The 24,705-nt window shown below is 41.2% G+C and overlaps 1 protein-coding gene across 3 annotated transcripts in view; it reads right to left on the bottom strand.

Moving 5' to 3' along the window:
* Nucleotides 1–133: 133 nt before the first annotated feature.
* The window catches only part of LOC103140041 (disabled homolog 1-like), a 62,249-nt gene continuing 37,677 nt past the window's right edge, over nucleotides 134–24,705 (bottom strand). For 2 of the 3 annotated variants that reach the window (XM_016672882.1, XM_016672881.1), the window contains exons 4-15: nucleotides 19,830–19,928; nucleotides 16,878–17,009; nucleotides 16,315–16,434; nucleotides 15,998–16,036; nucleotides 13,867–13,932; nucleotides 11,386–11,445; nucleotides 7,231–7,278; nucleotides 6,939–7,047; nucleotides 5,223–5,849; nucleotides 3,632–3,759; nucleotides 3,236–3,340; nucleotides 134–2,874 (exon numbers count right to left, since the gene is read on the bottom strand). In XM_016672882.1, coding sequence (XP_016528368.1) covers nucleotides 3,260–3,340; nucleotides 3,632–3,759; nucleotides 5,223–5,849; nucleotides 6,939–7,047; nucleotides 7,231–7,278; nucleotides 11,386–11,445; nucleotides 13,867–13,932; nucleotides 15,998–16,036; nucleotides 16,315–16,434; nucleotides 16,878–17,009; nucleotides 19,830–19,928 — 1,509 coding nt within the window. In that variant the 3' untranslated portion in view covers nucleotides 134–2,874; nucleotides 3,236–3,259. The remainder of the gene's footprint in view (nucleotides 2,875–3,235; nucleotides 3,341–3,631; nucleotides 3,760–5,222; nucleotides 5,850–6,938; nucleotides 7,048–7,230; nucleotides 7,279–11,385; nucleotides 11,446–13,866; nucleotides 13,933–15,997; nucleotides 16,037–16,314; nucleotides 16,435–16,877; nucleotides 17,010–19,829; nucleotides 19,929–24,705) is intronic. The other variant, XM_016672883.1, reaches the window with a different exon arrangement.

Genomic DNA, 24,705 nt, shown 5'->3' with positions numbered 1-24,705 from the left:
AAAAAAGAGCTAACATTTTCCCCAAAACTAAGATCTATACAAGAAACCACATTAAATCATTTGTTGACGCAGGGCAGCCCCTGTTGGCTGGTCCCATCTCACCTACCGCAGTAAGACAGAGAAGCAGCAATAACCTTGGGAATCACGTGGTCATTTATTTGTGACAGAACAGTGTCATGGATACAGCATATGGAGGGAGTAGGGAGGGAGTCATATACGTACAAAAATCCCTTTTTGTGTTTTCAGCACAGTTCTTAATTCCATAAATAAACTTTACAAAATATTCTGGGACACTTTTTTGTCTTGTCGGTTAACCGTTCGTGGCCGGTATCGTCTAGCAGGAAGTGTTGGTGATCTGTAGTTTGGACTGTTCAGGTGGAGACGACGTACGGTAAGTGCTTCATTACAACAACGCGATGGCCCGACGGGAGCAGCGACTGGACAACGGAAACCAAACCCAGAGGAGACGCGTTGTCCTGTCGCCAGTGAGCTTTCTGTTTGCTAAACCATCCACAGTGTATTGAGTATTTGCCGTTTTGCCACATTCCAACCACAAACTAGGATTTATTTCATAGTGATTATATCTGATAGACCAACACAAGGTAGTTCACGATTGTAATGCAAATGTTTGTTCTTTTTAATCACTGAAGTGTTTGATGTGAACTTTACACATCTGAAGTTTGAGTAAAAAATGCAAAATCTTACCAAGAGTTTTTTTTTTTTTTTTTGTCTGGTTTCTAGTGTAAATATCTTAAAATGAGACAAAACTAACTCGAAGTAACTCTTCAACAAGATGTAAGAGCTTATTTTAGGTCAATAATTCTTGAATATTGATCTAAAAAAAAGCACTAGTTCCACTAGCAGATTTTCTTCACTTGTGGGAAAAATGTCTTGTAATAAGTGTAAAAACAACCGCCAATGAAAGTAGTACCTTTTGATCAATATTAAAGAATTACTGATTTAAGAGGAGCTCCGAAAAGTTACTTGTCTTATTTCAAGTGTTAAAAAAATCAGGGCTTCTGCTGGTTTTACCAACTCAAATGTAACACTTTTTAAAACCTTTTTTAAAGACCATTAAGAATAAAATTTAGGACCTGGAACATGAGTTGGTACTCCTTGTGAGATCTTGTCACATTCTTACGTTAGTTGAAGACATGGAATACAGTTTGTTTTACTCTCTTTCCTATTTGTCAGCAGAGCTGCGTCTGTGGCTCTATTCTCGTTTGGTTCCATGCTCGACTTATTTTCCCTCCATAGCAACAGCTTTGTTGAAGTAAAATACTTCATTAGGTCAGACTGGTGCTAGTCCATCACTAACCCTCAGACTTTAGAGATTGCTGCTCTTAGATCAGTGCAGCAGCAAACATTACCAGGGGAAGCTTTAGCTATGCGAGCTAGCAAGGATGTTTAATTAGCTTGTTAGCGGTAGCCTCAACCTCCTTGAGTAACAGAACTTTGAGACTTTCAATCGCCATTCAATCAGATTGAATCTATTGTATGTTGCAGAGAAGAAAAGCTAAACTAAATCAGAGCAAAGCTGGTAAATACACCCCGAAAGACCTGATTTTTATATTTTTTGCTGAAAAAAAGTGCAACAACTAAGCTCTACTTTGTGTTGGTCTACCTAAAAAAAAAAAAAAAACAAAAAAAAAACAGAAAGTCTAAAAATGCATATAAGTTTGTGGTTCTAATGTAAAAAATTTGCCAGAGATAGGAAAACGTCTTTCATCCCAATGTATTACTAAGTTTTTTTCCCCCTATTGTTTCTTCAAGAAACCAGACAGACAGAGGCAAATTGTAAACAACGCGACCTTGGTTGAAAATGACGTGTATCTAAAAAGCTAAGAAAATCTGCCACTAAACGTTGGTAAAAAGGTAACACCTCTAGCTCCGCCCACTTCACTCTTTGTGTCGACTTTGTAATCAGAGAATCATCAGAATTTATTCTGCCTGAACAGGCAACACATATTCACAGTTCATTCCCTCCCCTCCCCGAAACCTTAAAAATAAAAAAAGACAATACATCTTTAGAAATTAGAAGTAAAAAAACAAACAACCAAAAAAACATGGCTCCAAGAAAGAAACAAAAAAATTAAATTAATTTCCAGATGGTAAGACTGGAGATGCTGGTGGAGCGTTGCTTCAGACAAACACACGTAGTTGGCATCCGAGAGGCAGAGTGCTATCTTATGGCACGGAGGCTCGGGGTTTTAGGAGGGCATGGGGGAAAGAGTCTTATTTACAAAATAGACGTTTGGCAATTTTTCATTTCTACACCGTCACATAGAGTCATGTAGACGTCTGCATTGGCTCCGGCGTCAGCGGCTGGGAATTCACAGCTTAAAAAAGACGAAGAATCAGAGTTTTTGACTTCGTTTCTCGGGCCCTCGGCCGAGTTCATCCAACTCTCACCAGCCGTGTCTGTTCATGCAAACCGGTGAAACGGTGGAGCGAGATGACGGGAAACTTGCTGCATACTGCAGCCAACGCACGGAGAGATGCTGCTCCTCTTTGACGTTTGTCAAAAAAAAAAAAAAAGTAGTTTGCATCATCAATGTCGTTTTTTTTTTTAAACTCTTTCAGTTCGAAACGGAAGGATGCGCGCACCTCCCGCTCAAGGAGTCCGATATCAAAGGTCACTTCCTGGTTGAAGAGTTATTTGATTGGACATGCTGAGGAAAGCAATACAGTGTGTGGCCTCTCGAGAAAAAATAAAGCAGTTCCTCTGATAGCCAGAAATATCCTTTAAATGTTATTTAAAAAACAAACAAACAAAAAAAACAAAAAAAAACGGCTAGCCTGTGTAATCACAGTCACTCGTATGTCTTGTTTTTCCCAGAAGCTCCAGTTTCAGGATGGAAAGCTTCCATATCCCTAAAGGAAGACGAAGAAAAAACAAAACAAAACAAAAAACCTCTTTTAGTGTAGTTATAAATCTCACCACCAGATGACACTGTGGTGCCTTCCCAGCTTCAGACTGATTTACATGAAGGCTGCGTTTGGCAGCAAAGCTTCCATTCACAGTAAAAACTGGGAGGCAAGCTGACAGATGGAAATATGAAGCCAATAAAGGACAGAAAGATGGGTTTATGGGGGGAAAGGATGAGGCGAGGGAAATCGCTTGGCATTGAGAAGAAAAAGAGATGGGGAGTGGAGACACAAATGTCACGCGGTGAAGACGGCTGATTAATAACTGTGGGAAATGAGAGGGAGAACGGGCTGATGAAACGCTCACCGCCTTCCCACCGCCTGCGTCCCTCTAGCTGTCTTTCTGCGGACCCGTCTGATCTGTCGGCTCAGCGGCTTCGCTCGGCACCGGAGAGTTCGACCTCGCCGAACCCTGGGTCGGAGACAGATCAGCTCTTCTTCACTCTGATTTCCCACCAAAATGTTGGGAAGTGCAATCATTCTAAAAGATTTCACCTCATTACGCCATGTAATCAACGCACTTAATTGATGTTCGACCTTTCGTGTGTAATTGATGTGACATTTTTTTTTTCTTTTTTTGCTAGACGTAAATAACTTCAGTCCGGTGATCATCACTCGAGACATTATACATCATCCCCGCTGCAATAAGAGTCTGTTGGTAAGTGGCATCCATGAATCCCAGTGTGGAGAGACAAGCACTTACTGATTGTTCCTCCCTGGCGTTGCTGGGGGTTCCCTCCGGGTCAACTGGGGAGTGATCAGTCGGGGGGTCACTGCCCTGGGAGGGGGGGCAGTCTGAAGACGAGCTCTGCTGAGGGGCGGGTGTGGATGCTGCCAACAGAAAGTCGAGGGAATGCGATGAGATGAAAGATGGGAATCTAGATCATGACCTTTAAGCACGTCTGGCTTCGACGACGTTAGCTTTCAGAAGAGGGTCGTTCTGACAGGCCGTTTAGCCGCCTCCCTTCTTTTCAAGAAGGACAAAACAAGACCAAGAAGGTGTGCGAGAAGGCAGACGGGCTAATTGTTTTGCAAGAAAGCCGACGCAAACACAAATGTCTAACAATTAGCAGTAAGTGAAAGGCGAAGGCTGTAACGTCAGTTCCCCACAAAACTGGAGACAGCAGAAAAGTAAAGATGACAGTTCAAAGAGGCTAGCAAGACATCTGTAAAGGCAGTAATGAATGTGAGAAGAGAAGCACCGTTATGCAGAGGGTGTTTGGGTATTTCCTTTGAGTGAAGGTTACCAGGGAAACAAAGATCACTATCTCAAAAGTCCTTCCACTCAATGGTTGCTAGAGATTGACTGAAATCAGATTGTTTTCAGCTCACTTCACCCAACCGATCACCAATCGGCTGGAAACTCAAAAAAACGTGACCGTTTTCCAATCAGTGAACACATTGTAGCTCAGTCATGGTGATGAAACCCTCTGGAGGAAGCTGTTTTACAATGTTTTCACACCTGATAGACTCAATTTGATTTGAGACTAAAATTGCAACATTTGTTACATTTTCAACTGCTGTTCACTTTCACACTGCACTGTCAAATGATCCAAAACCTGCTCCCCCTCCTCGCCTGTGGTGGTACTGCACCAAAAAACCACTGGAGGAAACAACACAAAAATCTTTAAAGAAGACGCTAAGCGAAACATCCTTCTTCACAAAACGTGAACAAAATGGAGTCAGATTTTAGCAGTTGTAGGATTTCTCTTTTGTCTCTGGTAAAAGACCACGAGCCATTTCTCCCACTACTATTTGACTTGTGTGTTTGTTTCGGTTATATTTGCCCAGAATGCCCTGCACTGTAGTTTGCTTAATGCTTTACTGCAGGAAGCAAATCAAGCCAAGCCTACCGGACTATCAGGTTTGAAAACACCCCATCATGTTTACCAGAGTGAACATGGCGGCTTGGTCTATGTTAAATACAGATATCTTGAGGTACTTTAAGATATTCAAACATGTACAAAAATCAACCTATTCAGATAAACTGTACCAGAACCAAACAGCATTCAGTTTCTATGCAAACTTCCAGAAAAGTACAAAGCAGCTGAAACAATCAATTCCTTTAAAACAAGGCTGAAGATCAACTCGTTTAGAGCTTCATGATGTACATTGATAAAATGTAATGTATGTCACTGGTTTCTCAATTGATGATTTTATGCCGTTTTATTTTTTTATGTTTTTATGATGTAAAGCACTTTGAACTGCCTTGTTGCTGAAATATGCTGTACAAATAAACACGATTGATTGATTGATAGAAATTGCTTGAATAAAGTGCACTCAGACACACTTACGTGATTCGGTTGATGGCGAGGTGGACGTTCCTGGGCTCAAAGTCATCCTGGACAGATCAAGGTCGCTGCAGCTACCTTCTTCCTCCTGATTGGCTGCTGCCTGAGGAGGCAGCAGCTGACTGCAGACCAGCGTGTCAGGCACACCCATGAGGCCAGGGGTTCCGCACCTGCTCGCCCCTCCGGACACCACGCCGGGTCCCGCTGTGGACGGGCCCTCGCCCGCGTCCAAGTCCACGCCCAGTCCTTCCTTCCCCAGGCTGAGCTGCCTCTGAATCAGGGCGGGGTCTGCCATGTGCTGGGGGCTGGTGATGGCCGAGGAGGGCGCCGACAGGTCGCACGCTTGGGGGCACACGGTGGTAATGGGGACCAGGCCTTGGAGCATGGCAGCTGGTATGGCATGGCCCCCGACTCCCACCGTCTGGGCCGGCATATATGCCGCCATGGCCGCCCACTGCTGCTGGGTGGTGGGGAAAATGTTGGCCTGGCTCAGGATGATGGGCTGACCGCCGGGGAGGACCTGGGCCACCTGGAGGGGGCCCTGAACGGGGAAGGCCAAAGTCTGAGCCTGGCCAGGAAATGGCTGCTGGGCCCACTGAGCCGCTTGGACCGGCCCCATGGTCATATAACCTGGAGGAGGCAAACATCGTCGAGCTTTTAGCATCTGAAGGAGGAGTTCAACCAATCAACAGCTCAATGGCGAGAGAAGGACACCGAGTAGAAACCAAGAGGACCAACCTACGACTACAGGAGCTGAGAGAATCTGATCATGGAACAACTATGATCAGTTGTTCCATGATTTACTACCAAACATGGAGTAAACCAAAAGGTAACTTTAGAGCAGTGGACAGTATTTACAAGGAGCTTGTGCTTAACAAGGAAAACACAATTATGATTGACAAAAACCTTTTCACCTGGACGACTGTACTGTCTGCCTCTTCCTACTAAAAACAGATAAAAGTTCCTATTGGTTCCACAAGCTTTTAAGCTACTACAGATACACTACATATATATCTGATATGTATCTGAAGGAATGCCTAGTTGGCCTGTATGTTATTTTGTGTCCGAGATACGCCTGTATTGATATTCTACCACAAATCAATTTTGAAATAAGGACAAGTTATCTATCCAACCAACTATCTATACATAAAATGCGCCACACAATCCCTACTCTGGTGCCAGCATCATGGTGGTTAAATGACCACCAAGAAGAGAAACAAAATTGTAAACTGTACAGAAAATGCAGAATTTGCATTTAAGATCCTCTGTAAGTACGTTCAGACTCCTCAAAAGGCAAAGCTTCAGCTTCACTCCGTTCAAACTCTAAAACACAAAATCTCTTATTAAACACCTTTTGCTGTCTAGTTATTAATCAGTGCATAATTGTTAGAATTAATCAGTGAATCCATAAATTATCAAGCATGCACCAGAGGAATGCTCTGTTGTTGCATTTTAGGCAATAAAATATTTATTTTCCCTACCTAGTTCATATAAACTCAATAAAACACATTTGTGGTTTAGCCATTTCAAAGTGATGTGGAAGCGTTGAATATCATGCATGCTTTTGTTAATATCAAACGTGCCTACAGCTAATTTTCTCTGACTTTTTGATTCAATTTGTCAAATGCTGCTTCCACTCAAAGGAGAGTGATAGAAACGACAGAGCTCGTCGCGTTCCCAATTTGAATCGGAAGTGAAACAGGAAGCGTGGTCGTCTACCTGATGGCACGGAGGTCGGGCTGAAGGGGGCGTACAGCTCGGTGGGGGTGTGCTGCTGCTGGCGGCTGCTCCGGTTCGGGTCCAGCGTGTTGGCAGGTGACGGGGGCATCTGGAAGGACACGCATGTCACCTCTATCAAAGTCACCTAAAAGTCACACCGAGCTCCATCTGCGAGCGTTTCTGCCATCAGATCAGAGCGATTCCGATTGCCACCAGCGCCCTGACAGAACTCGTATCGGTTCCGCTGACATGAAAGCGTGATTTTTTTTTAACTTTTGCCGGAGGTACTCACCGAGGGAGGGGTGGACATGTCGCCGAAAAGATCAAAGTGGTTGATGTTCTAAGAGTCGGACCGTACGATGAGGCAGAGAGAGGGGTAGAAAAAAAAAAGAGGGAAAAGTCTGGTGATACATCAGAACCTGAAAAACTCCAGAGTCATGACCGTTTTATTTCTCACATGGGCCGCCGGTGGTTGCATGGTTGGGTAGGTGTGGGCAGTAAAAATCTATTCATAAAGACGCTTTGTGCTGCGGACGGCAAGAAACAACTATCCCCCTCATTTCATTATCAGTTAATGGATCTAAAATGAATCTTTCATGCTTCGCTATAATTGAGTTGATAAAAGGCTATTGGGTTCCATAAAACAGACTCTGATTAGATATTTTTATGTCTGCCAATCATGAGAGGCCCCGGTGAGAGCCCGGGCCGCTTTATCATGCTGATTTTTGCTCCAGGAGGAGATATACACACACACAGACACACACGAGAGGGGGCGGGTTTTAATTCAACCAATAATGGGAGACGCTCCTGAAACCACCAGACCGAGACCATGGGACCACCTCGCCCTGTACGCAGACTGAAGCCCCCTCCTCTACTCCCCCTCTGAGGTCTACTCACACTACTGACAGCGCTGGGGAAAAGTCTTCATCCCCTGCACAGATTTCATCTGTTTTGCCTTTTTGTCACACTTAAAAAGTTTTTTTTTAATCTCATCAGAGATTACCTGAGTAAACACAAAACAATATTTTCAAATGTTGATATCATTCGTCTTGGGAAAATGCCTCTCCGAACCAGGCCTGAATACCACCAGACCAATAAACCCTCCAATAGAATCAATCTGACGACACGAAGGAGGCGAAAAATGTACAGACTTAACAGCAACATGAGAAACAAAACCAGTGCAATCCATCAGTTTAGAAACCATTACAAAGCTGTTCCTAAATCTTTGGGAATCAAGTGAACCACCGTAAGAACGTTTAAATATAGACAACAGGGAAGAGAATCGAACCTTCGCAGTCGAGCAGCTGGCCGACCAAAATTACAAAAAGCTCATTGTTCAACAATAACAAAGAAATTGGGAAAAAAAATAGGAGAATTCCCCTCTCCTATTTTCACAAAAAGGCCAGTGGTGGTAATGTTTATGTCTGAGCTGTTTTACCATTTCAGGACCTGGTTGACTTAATTCATAAAACCACAAACTCTGCTTCACCAGGAAATCTTCAAGCTCCAATTGTCAAGCCAGCTTTTAAACTTTTAAACTCAAGCAGACTTGGTTTATGTAGCACAACAGTGAGACCATCTCTAAATAACTAAAAAAAAATAAATAAAAAAAAATAGAGTATAACAAAAGATCAAAGTCTGGACTTAAATTTGTTCAAGATACTGTCAGAATCGTCATTTCTTGCAGTGATGTAAAAGTGATGATGATACCAGGGTTAACAGGCAAAAACTATTTTCACAAAGGGCCAAGTGGGTTTGCGTAGCTTTTCCCTTTATTATCAACATTTGACAACTTTGGTATTTACTCAGGTTATCTTTCTTAGATACAGTGAACTCCCGCCTGTTCGTGGTCCAGTGTTAACTCAATTTTTGTTGGTAGAATGCAATCCCAATTCCATAGAGTAAATCTAACAATCGAAAGAAAATGCAGCTATGGAAGGTAAAATACTTGGGTGCAATGGTACTTGATATGTAATTGGTGAGCATCTGTAAAGTCGCCAACCCAGAAGCACTGATGATTTTCCTTAGCGCTAATTGGTTGAACTCCCAAGAGCAGAAATAGGAAAGACTGTAGATTAGCTTCTATGACAATGATTAGTTGGTTTCTACTGTGCATCTGAACACTTATTAAGTTATATTGGTTGTTTGAATTATTAAATAGTAAGTCATAAGTGTTCTTAAAGGGAGTCCTTGGCTGTGGTCCCTAAAATCGAACAAGTCTCAGGCGTCCACCGTCTTACTATTTTACGATCTGAAAGATTTAAATGTGACAAATAAAAGTAAAATCAGAAGAATTCATAGGGGAGCAAAATCATTTTCACAACCCTTTAGGTGAAACGTTGTAAACATGAAGTGGAAAAAGTTGCATGGAATGGTTGCAGCCATGCCCAAGCAGACAGTGATTGAGTGTAAAAGCGTGGAAATCCACACAAAACGCAGACTTGCATGCTACAGCTAAACTCACAGGGTCAAACCAAAAAGAACAAACAAACGAAAACGGGGACGGCAGCGGCGGCCAGTGACGCCGCCGCCAACGTGGCGTTTATGTCCTCCTCTCACAGGCTGCGGACATAAAGGGGTGACACACAGTTTGCACGGCACGCCGATAACCATCGAGGGGCACAGAATGAGTCAGAATTTGGAAAAGGAAGGAGAAAAAAAAAGGAAAAATGAAAGAAGCAAACATTGTACACAGAGGTCTTTCCCCCCCGAGGGAGCTGACACACATCGGAGGAGCTCGAGGCTCTCAAAAAGCTCCAACTGAATGAACAGACAAGCAGTAACACTTAGAGATATGGAAGCGCTGCTGCCTAAACCGGCATGGGCTGTTTAGGTGAGATAGCAACTGGGCTGAGACAGTTTATCTGTCCGATACGCTGGGCTACAAAACACACAAGTGACACGAGGTTTTTTTTTTTGGTGAATGTTGGGTAAAAGTGGGGGTTGAATAAATGTTTCTTTTTAGAGATGAAACAGGATTATCATTGCATGGTAGAGAGTTGAGATGAACCCGGCTTCGGTTTGATTAAAAGCAGGGGGAGAAATCTCAAGTTTTCTATCGTCACACAAATTCTCTGAATAAGGAGCAGGTTTTTTTCTTCTTAACAGGTGCCTTGATTGTAAATGTAAATGTAACAACACAACATGCAACTCAACTCAATAGTCCCCCCACCCCCGCTCTCCACCGCCTACAAACCTCTCATTTCCACCCTCTGAGGAAGAGAAACGCAGCCATTCCACGGCGCGGAACCAACCCGGCGTTCCAGTCCGACGGGACCGGCAAACTGATCTGTTTTGTTTGGGGTTTTTTTATATCTCTAGCATCTGGTTATGATACGCATCTAATTCTGCACAAGATTGGATTTTGTACACAAAGCTGGCCCGTCTAATGTTCTGTGTAATTACAGATGACTTCGGTTGACCAATTTGCTGCTTTCGAGTCTTCAAGATTCTGCGGTACCACCAGTCTCATTATCATGACAAAAAGAAAAGAGAACATTGTTTTTCTGTTGTCTTTTTGAGCCAATTCTCTGCTTTACCACACTGCAGCAGTACCACACCCCAAGAACATTGTCAGGTGTCACATTGCAGACATAAACCTCCCTGTACTTATATGCCTTTTACATGAGGGGCCAATAAAAAGTTGTGCCAAATGACAAGTTTGCGTGACGTTCTACGCGGATGACGTCAAGATTATTCAATCAGGGTGAAGGGTGTCCGTAGATATCAGTTTTCAAGTCACAGAAGTTTGGACTATGGCTAGGACATTAAAACATGTAAATATGGTTTGATCTAAAGCAGAGTTCGGCAACCTTTGAAGACCATTTTTGACCAACTTTTACCTATAAAATATAGTTACAATTCAAATAAATTATTACAGCCTATTGAACTTCTGAAACAAAACGGGTTCAAAACAGAAAACTATTAAAACCAGTCATCCTTTTGCATCCATATTTTAAAAACAACTGGTTTCTTTATCGGTTGTGCTAATAGTTTACAACCACCACTATGAAGGGACCCTTGAGCAAAACCACTGCATTGTAACTTTGGCTGGATGTTTAGGGACGATGTTCTGCTAAAAGGAGAATCTCTCAGGTCTTTAGCAATTTCTAAAAAGTTTTCATTCGGGATTGTGATGTTTAGCTCCAGTTGTCTTCAGCTCTGACCAGCTTCCTGCTACTTTCCTTCCCATTCACCATTATGCACTACTTCGGCCCAGCGAATTAATTCCCAGTAAAATGCATTGAGGTTTTTAGCCGTTATGTGACAAAATGTGACATAGTTCAAGGGGTGTGAATACTTTTGCAACCTTTGATGAAGCTGAACAAATTGGGCCAGTTGTGGCTTAAGGAACTCCCTTCGCGAGGGTCCTAAAGAGAGGTTTGTAAGCAGTAAAGTAAGAAAAAAAAACATAAAAAAAGTAAATAATAAGAATGAAAACACCTACAGTCATGAAATGGCGTTTGGGAACGTCATAGATCCCTTCCTTCTGCTGACTGGTTGGGACCTGCGTTAGATCGGATGTCGATTGATATGGAAGTCAACAGATCAACACCTTTTACTTTTTCTTCGCTAGCTAAGTAATTCAACACAGGAGTGTGCAAACAAAAAAAAAAGAAAAAGAAAACAAAAAAAAGAAAACATGTCTATTAAAGTAGAAAAAAAAGTTAACTCAATCAATTTCCATCCAGGTTAATAATTTAGATGCACTTATCTTTTAGCAGTGCAGGATTATGCAAATTGTACAGTTGCGCCGCCAGATCAATTCTGCTTAAATCGATATCGATTGCAAACAAAGCTTGAAGGAGGTTCAATGTGTATAAAGAAAGCCTATTGTTATTCGACAGCCATCTGCGCTGTCTCATTTGATGATATGAAAATGCCTTGGCTCTGGCGTTTCTCTTTTTTTTCCTCACAGCTATCCAAGATATCTGCTGGTTCTTAACCCCGCTGCTCGCCTCTTCATCTGCTACCTCAACTGGTTAGCTTTCAGTTATGTTCCCCCGAAGTCTATTGATCTTGTTTCACTCTGAGATCAAATGGCATGGCAAGTGATTAATCTCTCTCTTTCTCCATCTGCAACTTTCATCTTTGGAGAGGCAGAAACAGGAGGAGGAAAAGGGAGACTGGGAGACGGGGTGGGTGGAGGCTGGTGTTAAGCCGCTCCACGCGTCCCTGGAGTTCTATCTTGTCCTTCAAGTGGTCCAAAATCAAAAGGTCATGGTGTTGGCTGTTGAAGAAGACCTTAGTGTACGTAGGCAGTGGGTGAACAGCTCACCTCCACACTTTGTAAACTGCTTTAGGTGCAATTTGGCATAGAGTGCGCGTTTGCCCCAAAGCAAGTTTCTTTAATTTTTTTTGTTTTTTTGTCACAGTTAAAAATGTTTTGATCAGCACATTTAAATATCAGACAACAATAACATAAATACAAGAACATGGAGTTTTCGTTTAATATGGGAAAAAGTTATCCAAACCAACATGGCATTTGGGAAAAGTGTTTGCACCCTGAACGTAAAAACTTGACATTATATAAACCGAGAAGGAGTCTTTAAGGCTGCTGTGGAGGAACTGGACCCTCTTTTCTTGGGAGATTTTCTTTTAATTCAGCCACATTTGTGGGTTTTTGTACAATGGAGTATTAGGGCCACATTAATAAAAAAATAAATAAAATTACAAGATTTAACTCATATGAGAATAAAGTCATAATATTACGTCTTAATGCTACAAATTTATTCTCGTATTATTTCTACTTTATTTTCGCACAGCTTTATTCTCTTGTTATGACTTTATTCTCGTCATTTGTTACTTGTTTTAGTTTTATTTTCTTAGCATGGCCCCAATAGTAACACGTGTTATTTTTTAGCCTGAACAGCGTTTTCAAAGTCGCGTCAAAACATTTCAATAGAACTTGAATTCGAATTTGACTGGACTTTTTTAAAAAAATTTTGTCATTCAGTAGTTTACTCAGTGGTGTGATGTGGATCACCGTCCTTCTGCAGGAGGTCGTACTCCAGGTCTTTAACAACCATAACAGCTTCAGATCATCACACTGCCACCAGCTTGTTGGTAAGTAAGATGAGTTTTTTTCTGAAAAACGTCAGATGTAACGGGACGAGCACCTTTCAGAAAGTTTTGTTGTTAAGGTACATCTGAGAACTCATAGGAAGTTTCTCTACTGCTTCATGTTTTTCAGTGTGTGGTTGTTGGCGCTCTCTGTGGTTCAGTGGAGATTCAAAAGCTGTAGAAATGGCGTTGTAAGCCTCTCCAGTCATTTAAATGAAATTTGAAATGACAGATGTCAACAAATTTGCTTCTTATCTCTGCTGCTTTTTGAGGTCTACTCAAACTTCCTGCTTCATGTTGTCAATCTGGTTCAATTAAAGTCATTTCTTTATCCTACAGATCTGGCACTGATGAGTATCCAGAGTGGTTTGGATAACGTCCCCCCCACCCCCTTAATAAATTAAATCAGCATTTGAAAACTGCCTTTTGTGTTTAGGTTATCCGTGTCTGATTTAATTTTTTTCTGGATGATTTGAAATGACAAAAAAAAAAAAAAAGCAAAAACAGACGAGATCTCCAAAGAGGAAGCTGCCTTTTTCATGGCACTAAAAACTTTTAAGTATTTGATCTTATTATTTAAACTTTCTGTCTTACTCAATCTTGTGAAATCATGAGATCTAAGGCGTCACCTTCCTGAGTGTCACTGGAGTCTACTGCTCAATTCTTATCTTTTTTTTATTTTTAATTTTTTTTTTACTAAAATTCATATAAAACAAACAAAAAAAAAAAAAGCCTTTCTCCAAAAACAGTCAACACACTGGAGCTTCCTTCAGGTCAGAGCCATACCATAAATACTGCTATCTTTTTATTTATAAGGAATGAAGAGGGAGGAAAAAGAAAAGTGGGGCAAAACTTGTCTTTGTACCTGATAAACGCTCTCCTCTGACTGGGGGCCACGGAGGGGTTCGTGTCCAGCCTCAAACACTATGTACTACAGAACAGAATCAGTGGGCAAGGCATAGAGATGCAGAAAATAATGAAAGGGAAGGACAGAGACAGAGAGAGAGTGAGAAAAGGAGGAGGAGATGGCATATAAAAACGAGAGAGAGGTGTGGAGACATGAGCAGAATAAGTGAAAGCACAAGGGAGCAGGGATGGTGTTGAGTGGAGGAGGGTGGAGGGGAACGAGATCAGGGGAAGGAAGAGTGTGAAAAATGGGGCATGGGAAAGAGGAAGGGAGAAAAGAAAAGAAAAAAAAAGTGAGGTGGGAAGAGGAAAGAGCACAAGTATAACAGGTCAGGCAGTAGTTCAAGGCAATGTGGAGGTCTTAGCTGAAGGTTAGCCTTCCACCTCAGCAGGGTCAAACTCCACTTCCAGTGTAGAAATTGCTTCAGATTTTTTGTCTAAAAATATGTCACAGCTGTAAATCCACTGAAATTGATGTAAAAATGAAATGAAAAGAAGAAATTTGTTTGACATTTTGGGAGATATTGGTAACAGATGGATGAAGCCATCACAAGCTACGTGTGTAGCAGCGATTTGGGAAAGATGGGAGGAGCTACTTTTTTTCTAATTATTGATTTTTTTTTATATAACTACCATCTTAAATTTATTCCTCAAAAAAGAAGAATGTAATCCTTTTCAAATACTGTAGCTGAAACATGTAGGGATAGCTTTACCTCACGAAAGAGCTAGCAACTTTGCGCCAAAAGGTTACTAATCTGCTTGCCTCAGAAGATTGAATTTGGGTAGCACTTTAGCTAAGATATGAGAAGCTACTTTTTTTTTTTTTTATAAATATCGATTTTTATGCAATTAATAGGTCCAATTTATTTCTCTAAATAAGTTGAAATTATTTTTTCAAGTACTGTAGATGAAATGAGCTGCAAACAAAATAGCATCTTTGCGCTAACAGGTGGCTAACCTACTGTAATGTTCTGTTTGTTGGGAATTTATAATTTTGTTGTTTTTTTTAAATGGTCCAACCAAGGGCTGGGTTTGCAAATTAGCATGTGGCTAGTAAAAACCTTCGTACAAAACAATGGTTGATAGTTTTTGTCATGTAACATTGTTTACTGTGCTGTCCTTGATTAAATAAACTAAAATTTAATTAAATTAAATGAAGAAAACGTAAAATTGCATTTTTGTGATTCAAACATTATAATTGCACATTCAGAAGCTGATGGTGTACAATAATGTGTTCCAGAATAATTTACCAAAATGCAAAAAGGTAATTTTGTCAGTATACTTATTGCTGTATTTTACGCACACGGCAGCCATATTGAATTTTGGGATAGAGATTTGGGAGAGGCCGTCAAATCTTTCCAAAATACAATCAGAAAATTCCAGCTTCTGAGTAATAATTTAATGCAGCGTTCATCCAGCTCCAGATTTCCTACTGGAATGGACTTAATCCTCTTAAGAAAATCTTTAACAAAACATATATCCCAAAATGCCAACGGTTCTGTCCACAGTCAGACTTTTTGTCAACCAGCATCAACAAAAATCGAAAGCCAAAAATGGGAATGACATCATGTAAAAACACACATCAAGAGCAAAGACCAGAGGTGGGGCGTTTGGACGAACCACTGAACATAGCATTCAGAGTAAGAGTTAGTGTTGTCTGTATTCAGTGTGAGCAAACACAGAGAAAAAAATAAATAAATAGAAACAAAAAAAAGAAGGAAGTCATGTTGAGCCAAATAAATACAGGGCAAAAATAGTGGGGGGCGGGATAACATCCAGTCTGGGGAAGTGAAGGGGGGGCATGTCTTTGGAGGAAAATCCAAACACTGACACAGATTCACTCGGAAAATATGGTTGTACAACACTGCACTGGCAAAATGGGAGTTGGATGGTTGAAGATAAGTGTTCACTAGGATGGTCTACTGTGTATTACTGAATGGTGCAATATTATGAAATATTAATTCAAGCAGATCAGTGGCTGGAGAAAGAAACAATATATTAAAGATTTTTGTTTTTTTTCCCCCCTGTTCAGTGTGTTTTATTCCAGTGAAGCTAGAAAAGCAGTCCAGTGCTCTGGACCGCTCACCTACCTGGTACACCGGGTCATCCACTTCGTCCTCGAGGATGGTCTGCGGTTGAGGAAGAGGAAGATGACACATTTTGTTTTTCAGTTTCATTTAACAAAAAAGGCTAAAATAACCCCCCCAGAAACAATCCAAGTCTATCAGTAAGCAAACATAGTTACACAATGACACAGGATTGCTGTGATTTACTTAAACCACAGGCATCAACACTCATATGATTAAAGTGAAAAAAAAATCAGTTGATTGTATGTAGATTTTCTGTGCATTATATGGATAATGTGTAGAAACTCGATGTGGAGGAAAAGTGGAAATCGGAGCCTTACCTGGTAGACGGCCTGCTCACAGTGTTTGTCCTTTTGAGCCTTCTTCTCCATCTCCTCCCGCTGTTTGATGTCATAAATCAGCGTGAAGAGGTCGCGCAGGTCAAGGATCAGAGGCTCCGCCTGAAAGCATGGAATTTATAAGATGGCTTTGTGAAAAAATCCTAAAAGCTGAGAAACTCGTCTTGAAAGAATACAGTAAGTAAAACCTAAATAAAATACAAACGTTTCCCTTTTGCCTGGTTAAATGCACCAATGTTACGAATTACTCAAGTTTTCTTGTTTTATTCAGGACCATGCAAGAAACATATTTCTACTGATGATCCAATGATCCTCCGACTGATGGTCTTTATTTGTAAAAAAAAAAAAAAAACATTGAAAACCACGTCTTCCTCCGCTTTACAATCACGCACCACCTTGAGTTGGTCTGTGAGATCCTGATATAACACGCACACGTATGTGGCGTAATCCATAAAAGCTGCATATTTTCACCCGCGCTTTGTTTTATACGTTTGCAATGCAAACTACGCAAACTTTCACTTTTCGGTTTTGGCACCAGAACTTACAGACTGCGCCGTCTTGATGGCCACAAACCGGTGGTGGCCCTCCTTCCCGCAGACGTACCCAAAGGCCCGGTGGTCCCTGGTGTCCTTGGCGATGTAGCTGATCTCATGGACTGAGTGGTGATGCAGAAGCACCTGAATGACAGGAAGGCGGGGCGATCAACCCGGGTGACATCTTCTCCTGTTAAGAGGTTTGTATTCTGTCTTTTTAAAGCGTGACACAGAGCTGTGCTCTTTGTTGCCATCCAAAGTAGGTCAGACCCACTTTAAAACGTCTTTGCATGCTGTTGTGCAGCCGAACAATTTGGCAGGGAACAAACTTCCAAGTCTGTACTGCTACGGTGTTTGTGATATTGTAGCTTCCGCAGCGCGGAACGGAGTTGCATAACCCGGTTGCGTAATGTTTGTGCTGCCGTGAAACATCAAATGCAAAATAGCTAAATGAGGGAGCAGAGGATATCCTGAAAAGATAAAAAAAAAAGAAAGAGAGAACACCTTCATACACAAAGGATAGTAATTCAGCTGCCACTAAGGCACACCCATCTGCTGCTGCTCTGTTAGACAGGATGAGCTTAAGCACCGGGAGGAGCTTTCATTTCAACGTTTACCCGGGTTTTTTTTTTTCGTGGGGGACTGTTGCCGGTAATGCTCCAGATTAATGTTAAATACAAAACTAATACGACAAGTGCGCTTCCATATGCCACAGAATCATGTCGGCTTTACTGAAAGCATTTCCCTCAAAATGCTTGTTGACTGTACAACGCAGTGATCCCCCTCTCCCCGTTTCCACCTAAACAACCCACAGAGGCGTATTAAGCGCAGGGTTACTTACCGCCGTGTAATCAGTAAATACAACGTGGCGCATTAAATGGGGCCATGGCTTCTGAAACCACAGATGAGGCTGTCGGAACAGGGTGAGCTCTTGGGTCGTGGCGGGAAGCTAAACGCTCTTTTCTCATTTCGGGAGAAACAAAGTCAGACTGGAAAGAGGAACAATTCGAGGAGAGGGCTTTTTTTCTTGGGGTGGTCGAGTGGGAGCCGCAAGACAATCACTGTTGCCCAATTATTATTTTAGCACTAAAGATAGCTGAGGTGGAGCTATGTTGTAATTAGCATTAGCAGCAATGATCATTAAGGGGTGGAACTGAGAGCTAATTAGCGGTTAGCGCTGATGAGCCAAGTGGGCCCATCTAGCCAGCGCTGCGCCACGGGACGGAGGGGAAAAACCCGAGTCCCTGGATCATCATGTAATGAAACGGCGATCCTCCAAACCCGCCTGGAGATGAGTGGACGTAATGTGAGGGATCTACAAGGGGGTCCTGCAGCAGAAGCTAATCACACGAAGATGCAATACAAGGCTTACATACACACCTCATGGACTAGAATTTCATATTATTTTGGCCTTTCAGTGACATATTTGAACCATGTCTTTTACAGAGGGCAGTCATAACACAACATATAAGTTTAATGGTTTATAAAAACAAAAATAAGGTGCAATAGGTTGAATTTGTTGGGTGGAAATAATGACAGGGTGTCTACTCAACCTTAAAACTCTGAAATTCATGCATTTAAAGCAATGTAGTTTCCCTTTGGGATCATAAAAGTATTCATGAATTTTAACTTGAAGGTCTTAAAATGTCTTAAATTCATTTAAATGCATGCAAGTTGGCCTAAAATGCATTAATCACAGGTCTTAAATTTTGTCATGGCAGAAATAATATATATAAATGCACTACTTTAATATTATATAATATATACTAGTGTAATATTTTTTTGTCATGCTTAAGTTTGAGTCGCCCCCACACATGTTCTGTGTATCGAGGCGAGTGAGGCTACCAGTAAGTAGCTGGTAAGCTAGCTAGCTTTTTTAAATCTGTCATAGATAGGTGCAAATTTATCGCCAATTTATTGTCTTTTGTACATAGAGGTCTTAAGACTGCTATGTCATCGCGGTCTTAAAAAGTCTTAAATTTGAGTTGGTGAAGCCCGCAGAAACCCTGTGTGTTCAAATATATACTCTCACCAATACCAAGATAAATATTTTAGCAGAAATGAAAAACATCCTGGTACAATTATGGCTGAATGACTCCCCTTCTGGGCAGGAATAGCACAGCTCATCTAAATTTGTTGCTTCTGGCAAGAACCTGGCTTTTAAACATCTTCAACAAGGGTTTAACTCTGGAGAAGGTCAATTAAAGTTTGTCTGGGTCATCCATTCAAAAACCAGCTTAAATGCACATTTGGTGTTCAAGTCCTAAGAAAACACAGAACTGCATCAAAGTCTCACCTACGTTGTCAAGCTGAGATGAAAGGAAAATGGTCATCATGTGTAAAAAAGACCCAGGAACTTAAGTCTGTCATCTACTGGAACACCAATCTAAATGTCACATCTACACAGACGAGCCAACTCTCTTATGGAAAAAATTAATGGCTAAGCGAGATAAAGGTTGAGTTGTTTGGCCAAAGTGAGGCTTTCAAGCCTAAGAAGTTTGTGTCAGCTGTTGACATGGTGACGGTCGTGTCATGCTGAGGGTCTAAGTCAGTGACAGTGGTACCGACGCACCGTACTATGGGGCTGGAATAAAAAGAGGAGGATTAGCTAAATGGACTTTCCGACTGCAAGACGATGACTCTTTCCATTGAGTCACAGTCATCCTCAACTTCCTCTCCACAATACGCACCAACTTGTCATCAAAAGCTTTAATGTTTAATAAACCAAATGTCAAACTGCCTTCTGAGTAACTCGAGAGTGCTTGATTTGAATTGTGATTGGGAGAATATTTAACGTTTTGGTCAATGCGCAGACCGAGACGTAACGGCGTTTCAGCCGGTCAGTCGTCTAAGATGGCGGCCCAGGGAGGCAGCTGTTGTGAAGTGAGCCGTGCCCTCTGGACGTCCTCATGCTGGCGGCAGCTGGCCGCGTCCTCGCAGCCTCCGTGTTGACGCGCTACTCACCCCTGATCTTTCGCAGTAAATCTTGATCCCGCCGAACGAGACGGTCAAGAAGACCCTCTGCTTGTGCTCCCCCTTGGAACGCGCTGACGAAGCCATTCCCTGCAAGGAGCAGAAGGAAAAGCCGTGAAGGGAGAGGCAGCTAGCCTTGTTCTAAGGTGAGAGTGGGGCGACTTGTGACTGGGGGAGGTTCTCAAAAGACGGGATTCATGTGATGTGAAGGATTGGGGTTGGGGTGGCAGGAGATGCGAAAGGGTGCGATAGGACAGGATGTTCTTTTATCTGCCTTTTTCATGAAGGTTCTCTCTCAGAGGGAATCTGACTTCAACTTGAGCAGCGAATCACATTACCCCAACCTCTTGAAGTCGGTCTTCTGCGCTTTGACGTGATAAAAACACACAAGCATCATCTACTGACAATAAGGTTAGATTTGCTGACTGAATGGATCGCGCCGCTGCCCGACCGGCTTGCTCCAGCAACTTCACACGTAGTGCTGACTGAACAACCACTGCAGCCTTTGAAGTATGATTTTCCCATGGATCTGCAGCCGCACTCTCTACATCCCTCCCCCCCACCCACCCCTCTTTCTCCTACACTCTTGCGCCCCGATAAAGAAAACAATTAAAATTTCCACCGTGTTCCGTTTGATGCAACCTGTGAGCTTGACATGCCTTTCATTGAACAACGCCTGAGAGAAAAATGGTCGGGAGAAGAAAGGAAAAGTGGGGAGATGATAAGAGAAGAAAGACTTTGCGTTATGTGCAGAGGCTACGGCTGACAAAGCAGCAGGTTCGGTTTAGGGATGAAAAATAAAAAAAAAAAGCTTGACCTTCTCTGTGCAGCAGAGCATTTCTATTTCCAAATTCCTCCTTGAAAACTATTCGAGTATTGTGGAAAATAAAAATAAAAATATTGGCGGTTTTGACATTTGAACGAGTTGTGCTCCCAAAATTAACCAAATCCATAACAATTTTATTTATAAAGTACGTTTAAAAAGAACCTGTTGCTTAACACTCGGCTACAGATCACCGAGGTTTGGAGGAGGAGTGTTTGCCTCTGTTTTCGTTTCATTAAAGCTCGGAAAATTCACGGCCATCCGTGCTTTTATGCGTCAAAGCACTTTAAGGAGAGATAAATGGCAAATGGGTTTTATATGGAGATACATCAAACAGTAATTTGCATAACAGTAGAAATAATGCAAGGATTTTTCTAAAATAAAGAAGATACAATGAAAAAAGGAGAGGCCTGAAAACTGAGCCTTGAGGAACTCCACAGGAACGAGGCGCTCAGATGGCCTCAACGTTTTGTGACTGACTGACACAATGTGTGTGAACTGGAAGGACAACGATAATTGTCAACACTCTTTACAAATAAACCTAAAATACGTGATGTGCATTTGTAGTCTTTTGTCTTTTGATCTGATATCCCTAAATAAAACCCAAAAAAATCATTGAGACTGGGCAGATGAAACTCAACACGTTCATTTCATAGAAGATTTAAATCAAAGCTGATGTATGTGTACCTGTTAGAACCCTAACCCAACCAAAGCCTGGACTAAAAATAATTTAGTCTCTAGATGTCCAGACTTGGTAGAGACAAACTGCAAAATTAAGAGGGCATTTATCGCATCATTTATCATGATAAGTTTCTTATAAGAACTTTGATTTATCGTTGGCACAATAAATTCCAGTTAATGATGTTTGAGACCTTCCAAAACCGTACGTAATGTCAGGATTGTTATTTTGTTACTATTTTCCTCTACTTTGTTCAATGAGAGTATCATTAACTTTATTTTATGCGTCTGGTCTCCTGAAGAAGTGTTATAAATGGGAATGCTTTTCGAGAGTGACATTTGTGTTTTCAGGGCTAGCATTGCTCCAATCACAACTCTACAGTTACCAAAGAAACAAGTAATAAATAGTCACTGCTGTTATCACAATAGTACCACAAAATATTGTGATAAAACCTGGAGTCTGTATTTCCCAACCCAACTCAAAAGGCAGCAAAAAGTGGTTCTACAAACTACTTAAACCGGGTTGCTCAACATAAAAGCGCACCACACTTTTTAGATGTTTAATAGTAAAACCTTGTGAACTCTATGTAACATTTTTTTTTTTATTCATTCCAGAAGGAATGAACGCTTTTGAACCGTCTTCTTTTGGGAAACCAGTGAGCTGGGGTGATATGATGCAACAAGAAAAACATTTTAAAAAAAAGAAGGAAGGAAGGAAGGATGGAGAGCCGAGTAAGCAGCGAGAGAGAAAGAGGTAGGTGGGCACAAGAGCTGAGGGGTGTTGTCAGTCAGCCATCGGCTTTTCCATTCTGTGGATTAGTCCCAGTGGCAGCGAGAGGCAGCTCAATACAGACCTGTTCCCTCCTCTATCCCCTGTCCAGATAATAGCAGGTCTGAATCGACCGCTCCATTGACTGTAACTGGCTTCTGGCTTGTGACTGCCAGAGTTATATGGAGGGCACTGCTGAAATGTCAGATCAAGGCAGCAAAAAGTTGTTTAATTGGACATATCCCCCAGGATGGGGTGTGGGTGACGGTTTGCCTTCTGGCTGTGCTGCCTCTCCTTTGGGGCTTCCCACACATTTAAGCTCTAGAAAAGCCAGTGGGGGGGGGGGGGAGGACATAAAGAAGCCACACATAAGAGTCTTCTTTGCAAGAGCAATTTATCCAACCAGTCTCCTACAAAGAGGCTCATGTGCAGCTTTCCATAAATCCCTCCCCGCCTTCCTCCTTTAAATAGTTTCAGTTTTTTTCCAATGAGAAATCATATTTTATTAATCAAGTCTCCTGCATGAATCAATTTAAGACCAAACTCAGAGCGGAGCTCAACTAAACAGACATTAAGAGATTAGTCTTTAGAGTCCAGCTCCAGACCAAAGTTCTTTTAAATAATGCAGGTTTTATTGGGGAGCTCAGCAGGATTCAATCAGGAGGTGAAAACAGGTTGTATTTAACATGTTTATTAGGTTTTTATGGTCAGTCAGCGTGAGGCCAGGATAACAGCACACCTGTGGTGAACTTGACCACGTTAAAAGATTGTAAATCTCTGAGATGTTGGTGTTATTACTGCACTCAGTTACTTACATTGTCTAAGCTTATTTAAAATAAAGATATACATCCATCCCATAAATATCCGTTTCAAAAGTAAAACACTAGCTGTGTTTCCGTTAGCCATGAATTGTACAAATTGAAATTACAAAAATAAATTTGCTTAATGGAAACAAGTCAATTTTGAAAAATAAAACCAAAACAACAACCTTGTGTTTTTCGATGAGTCTTTTTGCTAGGACGAGGTTGTTTTTCAGTCATATCAAATTAGATTTATTTCGCAAAACTGCATTAGCAAACTTAATTTGTTTTTTTTACATTAGGAGAACATAAATATTTTCCCAAATTTGTAATAGAAACGCAGCCAGCGAAACATTCCAGCAATATAAGTGAAGGCCAAAGTAATCCTTTTTCAAATTTTGCACTTTTTTCCCCCCTCATGTCAGAAAAGATTCTACAAAAGTTAATAAACTGACAGCTCATAAGTGCACTCTTATTTATTTATTTTAATGAACTATAGTTTTTAACATTTTTCATACAGGAGATGCTTCAGGGAAGCTTTGTGTGTAATCTCAGTACTGTATTGCATTTTCTCGCCGTCACCTGGAGGCCGGCACCGCCCGGTCCGTTCTGTACTGATTATTCCCTGATGAATGATGATATGATCACAGATGGCATCACCTCTACAGGAGTGATCGACTCTACTTTAATAAGCCAATATTATCATTCAACATATTTTAATCTGAGATTTTTATTTTTTGTTTCATAAGCTTGTCAGTTATCACAGTATTTATATTCGCTCACAATCTGACTTGGACATCGGATCAGAGATTCTCCTTGCTTGTTTTATACCCAGTAATTTAGTTAATAAATAAATAAATAAATAAATAAATAAATAAATTTTCTCAGACCAAGAGAAAATTGTTCGTCGGTTAATGGAGCCACCCTGCAGCCACGCGGAAAATATAAACATTCATGAGTGTAATTTTCAGAGACGCACAATGAAATTGGTCGCTGTCTGGAACTGGATGATTTTACACATGATTGGAGATCGGCTGGATGAAAGCTAAAAGCGCCGTCTTTTTCTAATCAGTAGACGCAAAACGCCTAAAGTCTAACAGACTGTGCTCTAATTGAGCCACTCTGTGAGGACGTTGTTACCGAGGGAAGAGGACTCGGTATGAACAAAATGTTTACAACGAATGCAGAAACACCACAAATGGTATAAGAAACTTCTAGAAAGAAAACTGTATTCTGTATGGACGATCGTTTTCCATTTGGTGACTCCAGTTTTATCTATCAACCAATGCTAACTTCACAAACTGTGATAATCCTGCTAATTATGCTCAACTCCAACATAAGACACTAAAGAGAGTTTCACTGTCCTCTCATTTTGTCTACGTTTTTGAAAATTGTGTTTCACTGCGGAGCTGTGTAACACCATCTGCTCTGTCTATAAAAACGTGTCATTGCCTTCTTGCAAATTTCTACAATAAGGCGTGAATAAATCATTCAGTAATTGTTTTTATGTCGTTCATTAGAGTGGTGCAATGACATTTTGCTTAATTTGTACATTTTTAAGTGCAGTTGAATGACAATATGCTCCAAGTCTAAGTTAAAGTCAAACAACAATTAAACCCAACAGTAAATCTGAACTTTGTTCTGCTATTGTTCATTTTTTACATCTTAAATTGTGCAAAAAAAGAGAGAAAACAGACAAGAAACTGGCCATAAAATCAACAATGAGTGCATCTATAATTTATTTCTATATAAAGATTTATGTAACAAACAAGATACAAAATGCTATAGAACCATCTG

Source organism: Poecilia formosa, unplaced genomic scaffold, assembly GCF_000485575.1.
Source record: "Poecilia formosa unplaced genomic scaffold, Poecilia_formosa-5.1.2 Scaffold67, whole genome shotgun sequence".
Classification (NCBI taxonomy): Eukaryota; Metazoa; Chordata; class Actinopteri; order Cyprinodontiformes; family Poeciliidae; genus Poecilia; species Poecilia formosa.
Note: the sequence above shows the minus strand (reverse complement) of the source record. Positions and strands in the feature narration are given on the sequence as shown.